Raw genomic sequence first — 12,297 nt, 5'->3', positions numbered from 1 at the left:
GTTGCCGGCTCTTTTGGCTGCGCCGGCGCTTCTGGTGCGAAATCCCTGCAGATCCGCCGGCGTGAGGGGGATGGTCGCGCCAGTAAAAGGTAAGTGCGAAAACGCCCAGAGTGTTGGACTGGATGGGCCACTGGCCTGATCCAACATGGCTTCTGTTACATTCTAATGTTTTTATTTATACAGCTTGTTAACACCCTATGTTAAATGAACCTGGTGTGTTTTCCTTTTAAAGGCAGGTTCATTCACTGACTGCAAGTCAGATAACGACACCGCATTAGATCCAAATGGGTATTTGTTAGAATATTTCACCCCAGAAAAATTGAATTCCCTGAAAACCCTTGATTGTTGGTTTCTCATCGGAGTTGAGGGCCGTGGTGCTGAGCTCATGAATGCGTGGAATAGAAGGGTTTTGTGGAAAGACTTGAAAGAAGAGAGAAGTGGCCAGTTCTGTTGTGCAAAGAAAGCAGTTCTTGTTTGCATTGACCCATCTTGGAATCAAATTGTCACATTTTCTGAGACATATCTGATTTTTATCCCATTGGCCAAGGCTTGTCTGTCTTTTTATGTTCTTCCACAGGATGCCGAATTTTCGTTCTTTTCTTTCCTTGGCAGTTCACAACTAATAAATGTTTGTATTTTTTATGCGGAACTGTAAAGTGAACCCCATTCGCTGTAACAAGAAGAATATGTCCGACTTCTTGCTTCCGTCCCTCGAGGGATTCTCTAAATGCCATTGGAAATCACAAGCCTAAATTCCTAGATGACTGTCCCTCCCCCCTCCTTTAATTAAGTGTCATGTTGGAGGTTAGAATTCATGCTTTACGATCCCATAACATGAAAAAAAAAGTGTGTGGGGGGGGAGCGAACGGTCTTTCTTGGAAAACTGAGATCTGAGCAGATAACTATCCGTGCTTACAAGTTACCTGGAACAGCCCACTGGGAGTTAAAGGCTGGTTACGAGAGAAGCTTTTGGTTACCCGCTATCGGTTTTAATGAAGTGTGCTAACTAAATTGGATTTGGAGTACTCATTGAAAGCTGTTTATGGCACGCTCTTGAGTACATTTACTGTTTTGTGGGAAGAGCGTACTAGTGAGCATATGAGGCTTTAAGGCAGGCCATCTGTTAGTGTGAGACCCTTGGATCATTATCAACCCAGTCTAAAAATAAGCGTATACACAAACTGCCTGGGAGTGCAAAGGTGATCCTCCTCCCCTTGTTCCTGTCGAGTGGCAGAAGAAAAGAGAAAATGGCAACATACAATCAGGCAGGTCGTTCTGTGCTCTCTCTCCTCATCCCCTCTCTTCTCTCTGGATTGCTTTTTCAGTCCACGTCCTGACAGCTCGTGCATTGGATTAGAGCAGTCCCAGTCTTTCTCACCATGTCCAGTCTTTCTCTCCCTCCCTCGTGCCCCAAGGAATCCATAAAATAAATTCTGCTGGCCAAGGCAACTATCTTTCCAGCTCTTATATCTAAAGAATCTCTTATTATCGTGATCTTATTATTGCGGACAAAGAGCCTCATCTTCAGTTGTGCTAAGCCACAAACTATAAATTTAATTGCAAATTTTGGAAGTGAAAAAGCAAAACACAGGTTGGCCTCAGAAGTGCCTGAGAGAGATTTCAGTTCTCACAGATGTAGATGCTAGGTTTGAGAGCCAGTTTGGTGTAGTGGTTAAGTATGTGAACTCTTATCTGGGAGAACCAGGTTTGATTCCCCACTCCTCCACATGCAGCTGCTGGAATGACCTTGGGTCAGTCATAACTCAAGGAGCAGTTTTTGGGAGAGCTCTCTCAGTACCACCTACCTCAGGGTGCCTGTTGTGAGAAGGGAAAGGGACAGGAGATTGTAAGCTGTTCTGAGATTCCTTCAGGTAATGAAGGGTGTAGTATAAAGCCAATCTGTTCTTTTTTTAAATACATAATTATCCCTTGAATCTTACCGGGTAATGGAGAGCTGGTATAATATAATACAGGGATGTCACTCATTTGTTATGAGGGCCGAATCTGACATAAATGAGAACTTGCCAGGCCATGTCAGACCTGGCCGGGCCATGTGCTTACCTATTCAAGATTAGGTAGCAGAGATATAAACTTTAAAATGGACTCAGACAAACATAATTAAATTTAAAAAAAAAACCCTCTTAAAACACGCTTAAAACGTTAGCAGTCTTTGGTCTTAAAGGTGCTTTCATTGTATTTCTCCCATGGGATCCATGGAACTGGGCAAAGGAAGCTCTGGCTCTTTCCGTCCTTCCCCAGGGGACCAAGAGAGGGGGAACATCAGCCAATAGAAGGAAGAGAGGCTTGGCTTTATAGCTCCTGTGCGATTGAGCAAGCCTTGCAAAGCAAGCTGTTATGCAGAAGGAAGCAAGAGAGAGGGAGAAGGAAGCAGATGACAGCCAGTTGTCCATGGGCCTGATAGAAGCCCTCCGAGGGCCTGATTTGGCCCCCGGGCCACATGTTTGGCACCCCTGATATAACTGCTAAAAGCCAGAGTTTAGGATAAGGCCTCAGGTATGAAATCCACTGGCTCTTGTTGGGACAGTCATTCTGTCTTAACTTGAGCTCTTTGACAGGGTCATTGTAAGGATAAAATGCAAAAAAGGTGAGCTGCGTGTCCAATTCCGACTTCCAGCTAGATAGCTAGGCAGGTCATAGTCTCTTACAGCCTTGGTTGCTTTCCTGTACTATGGAGATCTTAGTGAACTACTTGTCACCAAGGAGGTGCTTTAAAGACTTAAGCAGTTCAGGATAAATTGTGTTGGCAGCGGCTGTTGTTAAAATAGCTACAGGATGTTTGTGTGCCATCGTATATCTAATTCCAAATTTGGATGCAGCGTGTGGATAAAAAAAAAAAAATCCACACATTGAGGCCCTGTACAGATGGCAAGAAATTTCACAGGATGAATGTAGGTTGTGAATTTCTATTACCTACTGAATTGCACTGAGTAATAGACTAGCATACACATTTTGCAGGCTTCTTAAGCACACAAGTTCCTTTCTGGACTTTGTGCAGGTGTGGCAAGCTAACAGCTTTCACCTTCATTCTGCCCTTAGTTCTGCTCTCCGCTGGGGGGCAGACTCCTTCTCTGGGGTTCTTTTGACCTCCTAGTCCACCCCAAACTCAAATCCAACTGACCAAAAAAAAAAAGAAGACTGCAGATTTATACCCCACCCTTCTCTCTGAATCAGAGACTCAGAGCGGCTTACAGTCTCCTATATCTTCTCCCCCCACAACAGACACCCGGTGAGGTAGGTGGGGCTGAGAGGGCATTAAAACTGCACATTGCTCAAGGCTGGCACATGCAGGGGTGAGCAGGAACGCAATTCCGGCTACCTTGGTGCTAGGGGGTGTGACCTAATATGCACGTAAGCTCCTGCTGGGCCTTTTCTTTAAAAAGCCCTGTGCAAAACAATGGTGATGTGATGTCAGGGGTGTGACCTAAAGTGCAAATGAGTTCCTCCTGGGCCTTTTCTGCATAAAAAGCCCTGGGCACATCCCTTAGGTGACCTTAGGCAGTCGCCTATGTGTGCAGCCTGGGGGTGCCGAATTGGGTGGCCCCCCTCCAGCGGCAGGAAGCAGCGAGCGAGGAAGGGAGAGCCGCTGCTCTCCCCACTCGCAGATAAAGGCCCTGCCAATCAGCAGGCCCTTTCACCTGCGCCCTGCCACACATTTTAAATCATGCGGGAGAGAAGGGATGGCAGAGGCAAGGGTGGTGGCAGACGGGCATTTGGGCACGTGTCTGGATTGCAGCACCTGCAGCGAGCCCAGTTGCACCGCACCGTAGCACTCGGCATGGCCGCTGGCACGGCAAGGAAGGGAGCTCTGCCCCGCCTCTCAGATACCCCAGGAAAGGTTGCTGGGGTGAGATGAGGTTGGCTGGGCACCTGTGGGAGAGAGATTAGGGGGCTCGCCCGGGGCACTATATGGCCTAGTGCCACTGCTGACATTGCTTGTAATATTACTGACGTTATCTGAGAAAGAGATTTGTTGGCTGTAGGAGCTTTGCAGTACAGTCCTAAGCAGGGGCGGAATTCTAGCAGGGGCTAATTTGCATATTAGGCCACACACCTCTGATGTAACCAATCCCCCTAGAGCTTACAAAAAAGAGCCTTGTAAGCTCTTGGAGGATTGGCTACATCAGGAGTGTGTGGCCTAATATGCAAAGGAGCTCCTGCTAGAATTCCACCCCTGGTCCTAAGCAAAGTTACACACTTCTCTAAACCCACTGAGTTCAATGGACTTAGCAGGGAACAACCCTGTTTAGGAGAGTACCGATGGCTACCTTTGCATTACTGTAGATGTCGGCCTCTTTCACGAAACATTCTGGTGATGAGGTTGTTTGTTTCCCTGATTTTTGCTCAACGCAGTTATCTGGGACACCGCAAACTGTGTTTCCCCCGAGCAGAACATTCCTGCAATTTGTTTATTGCAAATGTCCCTCCTTGGGCCTGATGGGTGGGCTGATGTTCCATTGGGTTTGCAAGCCCTTGGAGGGGAGGTAAACAGTTACCCTGCTTCTGAATTGCAGCTGAATTTGAGCACAATCAGCATGCTTCGGTGCGCGGCCCCTTGCTTACAGAAACAAGCATGCTCTTTGTATTATACGTGTGCAGAAGGTATTATTAACCCATGTTTGAGGAGTGAGGGTTCATGAGGAGAGCTTCATTATCAGATTTAGAGCCACACACTTTTCCATTATTGACCTGCCTGGTGTAATCAATGCCGGCAGCTGCACAGGTTGGAAATCATGTTCTCGGCCGGTAGATCGTATGCCTAGCCACTAGTGCTGATTTTGCATTATCTTTGTAAATGACGCTACCTAAATAAGTATGGATCGGCGTCGCACCAACAGGCTTTTGGTTCGATTGAAGGATGCGAAACCTTTTGCATGCCTCTTCGCTAAAAGAAAAATGCCAGTATTCAAAGGGATGGCCAAAGAAATTGCAATTAAGGACTGAGAAGAAATGGCTGAGCCAGGCATATGTCAGAATCCGTCTGCCTTGGAATGCAATGGCGCCATTCTATGTTTAGACATATATTTCTCTGCTTAGACGTGCACCTGCAAGACATTTCTAGTAGGCCTTTCATCACGCCTTGTCTGTTTAGTTTCTTGCAACCCTGTATGTACACCCGGTAGACTAGAAATACGGTGCAGGGTGAACTAGCAGGGCTTTTTTGTTTGTTTAAGCAGGAACACACAGGAGCACAGTTCCGGCTGGCTTGGCAGCAGGAGGTGTGGCCTAATATGCAAATGAGTTCCTGCTGGGCTTTTCCCACAAAAAAGCCCTGTGTGAAACAATGGTGATGTCAGGGGCGTGTGGCCTAATATGCAGATGAGTTCCTGCTGGGCTTTTCCCACCAAAAAAGCCCTGTGTGAAACAATGGTGCTGTAAGGGGTGTGGCCTAGTATGCAAATGAGTTCCTGCTGGGATTTTCCCACAAAAAAGCCCTGTGTGAAACAATGGTGATGTCAGGGGGTGTGTGGCTTAATATGCAGATGAGTTCCTGCTGGGCTTTTCCCACCAAAAAAGCCCTATGTGAAACAATGGTGATGTCAGGGTGTGTGTGGCCTAATATGCAGATGAGTTCCTGCTGGGCTTTTTCCTACCCCAAAATCCCTGTGAACCAGTATAAGACATAAAAAAACTGGGGGATCCATATATGTACCCAGAAAAGAGTGGGATGTGAAATATGAACACGCTAAACATTTATTAGTTTTAGCAGAGTTCCATCCCATTCTCTCCTCTGAAGATGCTGGAGTAGCTTATGGGCAATTAAAAAAATAACCTTATAATGAAATAATATCGTGGGTTTTTTAAAATTAAAAACTAACAGGAAATAGGTAAAAATTTAGCTTAAATTGAGCTCCTTGTCACCAGATGAATATCTGTGGGGAGGTTGTTCCTTAACTGTGGGGAGGTTGTTCCTTAACTTTAAAAAATAGTGGGGTCAATTTGAACCCATTTACATTCCTGTGGGGTTTTGATGTTTTCATTGAGGGCTATTCTTTTGATCCCAGTTCCAAATTTTACTCTTCTTCATCCTGCATTTCTGAAGAAACTTATTCTTGAGACTTGATTCATGTAACCCCCACCTCATTTGAGATCACGGCAATGCACAGGGGTGGAATTCTAGCAGGAGCGCCTTTGCATATTAGGCCACACACCCCTGATGTAGCCAGTCCTCGAAGAGTTTTCAAAAAAAAAGCCCAGTAAGCTCCATGAGGATTAGCTATATCGGGGAAGGGGGGGGTGCGGCCTAACATGCAAAGGAGCTCCTGCTAGAATTTCACCCCTGGCAATGCACAATGTAGGTCTTCTGGTGGCAACTGCAGTAATTAGGTAAAGTCATGTGGAAGGAGGAGCTTCAAATGCCCGGGCAGTAGTCCAGCACAGATGCCTGCCCCACATGTTCCTCAAATGCACAGGGAGGGAGAGTGGGCCCCTGGCTCTGCATTTGCCTGGTCATCTGCAGGGTGCAACCGCGCAGAGGGCTTGGATGTTCAGAAAGCGGTGTCGCTGATCACAGGAAGGGGGTGAATGCACAGCTAGGGGTGGAATTCTCGCAGGAGCTCCTTTGCATATTAGGCCACACCCCCTGATGTAGCCAATCCTCCTGGAGCTTACAACAAAGAGCCTCGTAAGCTCTCAGACCGAGGATTGGCTATATCAGAGGGGGTGTGGCCTAATACGAAAAGGTGCTCCTGCTAAAATCCCACCCCTGTGCGCAGCAACCCCTGCAGATGTTTGGGCAATTGTGCAGAGGCAGGAGGTGGAGCCACTGCCCTTGTAGCAGCTCTCCCGAGTGTCTGCACCGGGCTGATGCAAGGCTTTAAAGGTCAGGACCAGCACTCGAGCTTGGAAGTGAGCTTGGAAGTGAATCTGCAGCCGTGCTTTAGGCAGGTACAAGACGTGCGCTGTAATTTTGCATGAGCATCGATGCATGAATAATTAACTGTTGCTGTCGCTTCAGATGGGAGACAGTGATTGTAGTTAGTGAATTACTTCTTGTAATAGATATGTCCCACGCTTTGTGGTGGGAGGGAGCAGTATGGAAGGAGAGCCCCCGTCACTGAAGAAGAATACATTCCTGCATTGTCTCCCCACCCCAGAAGAAGAAGAAGACTGCAGATTTATACCCCCCCTTCTTTCTGAATCAGAGACTCAGAGCAGCTTACAATCTCCTCTATCTTCTCCCCCCACAACAGACACCCTGTGAGGTGGGTGGAGCTCTGATAGAAGCTGCCCAATCAAAGACAACCTCTGCCAGAGCTATGGCTGACCCAAGGCCATTCCAGCAGGTGCAAGTGGAGGAGGGAGGACTCAAACCCGGTTCTCCCAGATAAAGAGTCTGCACACTTAACCACTACACCAAACTGGCTCTCAAACTGACCCCAAATGTGTGAAAACTTTTTTTTTGTTCTGTTTGGCCCACCCAATCTTTGGTATTGGCCTCCTCCCTGATTTTTGGTGTTATTGCTATTATTGTTTGTTTGTTTTATTATGCATATGCTTTATTTTAAATCTTTTCACTATTGAAATATTTGATGTTCACCACCTCGGGGGGGGGGGGGGACCCTATTTGGGTGTAAAGGCGGCAAAGAAATGTTTTAAAGGAAATAAATGAAAATAGCTTCTGCAACAGAGGGGAGCGCATGTGTCATGTGCTGTCCCTGGGCCCAACGAAGGATATGTGTTGGCAGTCACTTCCTCATATACTGCAACAAATTACTTTGGACTTGCTAGTTACCTACAAAATAATGATTTGGGGGCCCCAAGGACTCCCGCTATTACTATACTGTCAAAAGGTGTACTGTCCACTCAAAAGCAAGAAAAGGTGGAACTGATGTCCAACCATGCCTCTCTGGTGGCGTCATCTGATCCCGATATCCTAGAATCATAGAGTTGGGAGGGACTCCCAGGGTCATCTAGTCCAACCCCCTGCACAATGCAGGAAACTCACAAATACCTCCCCCTACATTCACAGGATCTTCATTGCTGTCAGATGGCCATCTAGCCTCTGTTTAAAAACCTCCAAGGAAGGAGAGCCCACCACCTCCCAAGGAAGCCTGTTCCACTGAGGAACGGCTCTAATGGTCAGGAAGATCTTCCTAATGTTGACCTGGAAACTCTTTTGATTTAATTTCAACCCATTGGTTCTGGTCTTACCTTCCGGGGCCACAGAAAACAATCCCCCACCATCCTCTATAGGACAGCCCTTCAAGTATTAGAAGATGGTGATCATATCACCTCTCAGCCGCCTCCTCTCCAGGCTTAACTGCCTCCAGAATTCCTTTTAATGGTGAAGTAAATAATCTTCCTTTTGTTGTGAAAAGAGTTTTGAGGAAAGGGAATTCAGAATTCACTGCAGGGTGCAGGAAGAAAGAAGGTCCCTATTTGTCATCTGTAACACTGCTGCGAATTTTTAGTTCCATTTGTTAATCATGTCCAAAGCTGCAGTACCACCCAGTTTATCAGTGATGTCTCAAGTCCTTCCAGAAGTGGCTTTACTGGTATCCTCAATATCATCAATGTGATTTTTAATTACTAGAAAAGAGCTCTTTGGGGTTTAGTTTTGACACATGGTTTCAAAGTAGTCTTCCTCGGGGAAAGTCATCGCTTTGAATCTTGTTTAGTGGTTATTCTCATCTGTGATAACCCCATTATTTAGAACAAGCCTAGAGCTGGATACTAAATGACACTTTGGGTAATTCACAGGTCACTGACAAAAGGGTTTTTGCTGTTATGGTGAAGTGGGAAGAGTGGAACAGCAAATGAGTGTATCATCCAGGATAATATAGTTCTGTGTCCAACGCCTCGTTTCACAGGTTTTAAAAGGACTTTGCAAATTACAAATAATTGGCATTGCCAATATGTGTTTGGATGTCACTTTGTGCAAAGCAACACAGCTCATGGTAGAATTTGCTGCTCTCTTTTGAAACTCTCACTTGGTTGTTTAATCATTTTTCTTGATGTTTCCTTTCAAAAACCCTTACTTCGGTGTATTTTCAAACTACGGTGTTTTCTGCCTTTCCCCTTAACCTTGGTCGTGTGTGGTGCGAAAAAGAATGACCATCATTGTCTAGAGTTTTGTAAGAAAACCGCTGGTCACAACATACCTAAAAACTTGGATGCGTTTTAGAAATTCTGCGGCACTTCTGACACCTGGTGGCCACTCTAGGGAAGTGCATAGTTCAGGCACTATTGTACCACTATTTAAATGGGTCACTGCCACCTCCAGAGAGGAGACCTGAAAATCCAGCTTCTATTAGTTAAATGTTGTCACCAGACAATTTCCATTAGACTGAAGTCATCTCAATAATAAAGGACTCAGGAGAGATTTGGGTGGAGAGATTTCTCCCCCCACCATCACCATGAAACACAACTCTGGATTCTTGAAGAAAGAAGTAAAACTTCATGCAGAACTAAATGTCCTGGAATATGTATATAATGCTGCACGGCTATTGATTGAGCATTGGATGACTTTGCAGGCTGCGGTTCTAAGGAAAAATAGGGTCGGGCTTGTAAACTAATTTAGACTAAGACTGCACAGCCACCGATGGTTGTTGTAGGAAGATGTCTACAACCTATCGTGGAATTCAGGAGGGAAAAGTAAATGGGAAGCATTTCGACTCTTTCTGTTGCAAAAGTGAAAAATTGCACCATGCTCTAAAGTAAATGAGTAGCGCATAAATCCTGTTAAATTGAATGGGGCTTAAGTTAATGGCAGCAAATTTTCCATGGGGTTCAGTGATAGCATGACTAATTTTCTCTGGATCAGTACCATCTTTCATTTCACGGGAATAGTTTCCCCTCCTCATGCAAACAAAATGGCACCCATTTTTACAAAGTCGGTGTTCAGGCAGAAACCCAAGAGATGGGAATCGATTATCGCCATTTCAGCACCCGTATCGAGTAATGCCCTTCAGCCAGTCTGCCAGGTTTTCGGGAAACTCTGAAATGAGATGGTATGTAGTGTTGGAGTTAGACACAAAATAGCGAGTGAGTGGTTAAGGGAGACTTCCTGGAGCTCGATATTCCAGAGTCTGTCCCTAAGGTACTTGTAACTCTGAGACTCCATTTGCATTAGACTGGATGTGCAACTTCTGAATAGCATTAGGATTTATTTAGCTTCTTGGCAAATGACAGACAGGATGTCTGAACGGTAATGCTTCCCTTGGGAGGGGGGTTGGTTTCAGCTCCCTTTATGGAGGGCTGGGAGCTAATTGCAGAGGTGTGCAACATGTGCCATCCTTTCACTTAAGACTAAGTCACTGAGCAATGCAGACGCCGTTTTCCATCCTGCCCGTTCCCTTTTCACTGTGAGCAGAATACCTGTCCCTCGTTTCTGAAGGCAGGCATGTGCAAAGCCGCATTCAGCCCTCCTGTTTAGCAGCCTTCTTAATTTTTCTTGGCTGTCCATCTTGGGGAAGGGAGGGGGGGTTGTGATGGGAAGCCAGCAGGGACTGGACATGGCACCGGAGAAGTCCCATCATATTCCTCTTGGGCTGTAGCAGCATAAGAGCTGGTCGCCTTAGCCACGCCAAGCGGGAGATGGGCAGAGCAACTGGTACTTCGGTTGCCGAAGTATTTCTCCCACTGTCAGCGCGCGCGCGCTGCAATCTGGCATTTCTTCCTGCCAAGACTTCTTTCCCCTCAGTACCATGCAAGAATAACGTACGGGATATGTTGAAGAGTGGTGGGTGGGTGGTCCCTGGGTGATGGAGGATATTGTTTAATTGTTACAGTTAAGGAAGTCCCAGAAGACAGGCTTCCTTGTAGAGCGTTACCACTTTGCCTGGATGCAGTGAAATCCTCATGGCGCTACTTGGCTGTCTGAAATTCGTTTCTTTCCCCTCCACCATCACCACCACCACCACCCTTCTCTTCCTTAAGTTCATGCCAGCATTAACAGATCTATCGGTACAAAGCAAATGTGTCACGTTGGCAGCTGTTACTTAGAAGCATTTTCTCTCTTGCTTTCTCTCTCTCTCTCTCCCCCTTCCTCTTTATTGCATTTTGTTCGGTAATAATTGCAAAGCTTTTATGTTGAGTCCCGCATAAATGCGACTGAGTAGGAGTGTTCGGGTTTGCTTTCTATTATTCTGCCCCTCACGCGTGTCTCCTTTTCCCCCATCTTTTTCCAGAACCACACGTTGAGCCAGCATGCTCAGTAAGCCCCTGGCACGACAGGACACCTCTCCGCGGAAGACTTGACGGCAGCTCAGTGGGGAAGACCATTTGAACATTACATCCAATCAAAGTGTCATTTGCAACCCAGATGTAAAACTCTAATGATTTGGCCATGAGGCGCTGCTATTATAAGCAGCTGGAAATGAATATTAATGGAAGAGATTAAAAGTATTCCATGCTCAGTATTTTTTATTGTCCTGCTTAAGCCTAGCGTACTTTAAAGCTACTGCTTCTAACTGAATTTATAGTTGCTAGATAGAAATCTGCTTTGATGCCGCTGCCCTTTGTTGCTTCTTGTATTATACTGATAGTTCAAGATTTAGGAGTGATTTCCTCCCCCCCCCCTTTATTTTCTTTCCTTTCTTCCCTGTTTAACTGCTTAATTTTTTTTTAATTGCGATTTTTAGGTAATTGTGCATTGTGATGTGATGGCTTGGCTATTGTCTGAGTATTTTTTTTTACACATTTTCGAAGGTTCTTCTTTTTTTTAACAATTAAAGACTAATGCTTTGATTGGATTTGCCAGTTCACCGGACAGTGATTAAATAAATAAATTTTAAGAAGATTAAAAAAAACACAAAAACAAACAACTATGTAATGAATATCATCCATTTCAGTGCAACTGGATGGTCTGCTTTATAAATGTGAGTTAATCTGATTGCATTAACTAATACAGTTCAATAAAGGGAATACATTGGACGAGTGTTGGGAGTCTCAATCCATCTATCGACGCGTGTGTTCCGTGTTGCTTACTGCGGGGAATGCGATGTAATTTGTGTGATATAATTTGTCAGGCGGGAGATATTGCCTAGGCCTGAACCTCAACGCTAGCGTTTGACTCTTGGAAAATCACAGCAGGGGAAACAACAGGTCAAATAAAACTGACTTGGTCAAGCACGAGGTTATCTTCCGATACCGGGATCAGGTGATGCAGTTGGACGTCGTTTAATTCTTAAGAATCCTGTTATTTCAGAGCGTTAGGCCAGCCGATTCTAGCCCGGAACATCTAGGAAGTATCTGTTTCTTCTTCTGACGTGTGCAAGTTGGCTTACAATAGAAAAAGAGGACCTTATGATTTAGGAAAAGGGATAGGAAATGGGC

At 45.6% G+C, this 12,297-nt stretch overlaps 1 protein-coding gene across 2 annotated transcripts in view; it reads left to right on the top strand.

Annotated features, from left to right (window-relative positions):
- Positions 1 to 11,900, top strand: part of ZNF423 (zinc finger protein 423) — a 475,743-nt gene extending 463,843 nt beyond the window's left edge. For both annotated transcript variants that reach the window (XM_060254540.1, XM_060254539.1), the window contains one exon: positions 11,151 to 11,900. In XM_060254540.1, coding sequence (XP_060110523.1) covers positions 11,151 to 11,180 — 30 coding nt within the window. In that variant the 3' untranslated portion in view covers positions 11,181 to 11,900. The remainder of the gene's footprint in view (positions 1 to 11,150) is intronic.
- The last annotated feature ends 397 nt before the right edge of the window (positions 11,901 to 12,297 follow it).

Source organism: Heteronotia binoei, chromosome 14, assembly GCF_032191835.1.
Source record: "Heteronotia binoei isolate CCM8104 ecotype False Entrance Well chromosome 14, APGP_CSIRO_Hbin_v1, whole genome shotgun sequence".
Classification (NCBI taxonomy): Eukaryota; Metazoa; Chordata; class Lepidosauria; order Squamata; family Gekkonidae; genus Heteronotia; species Heteronotia binoei.
This window is presented reverse-complemented; position numbering and strand designations above follow the sequence as displayed.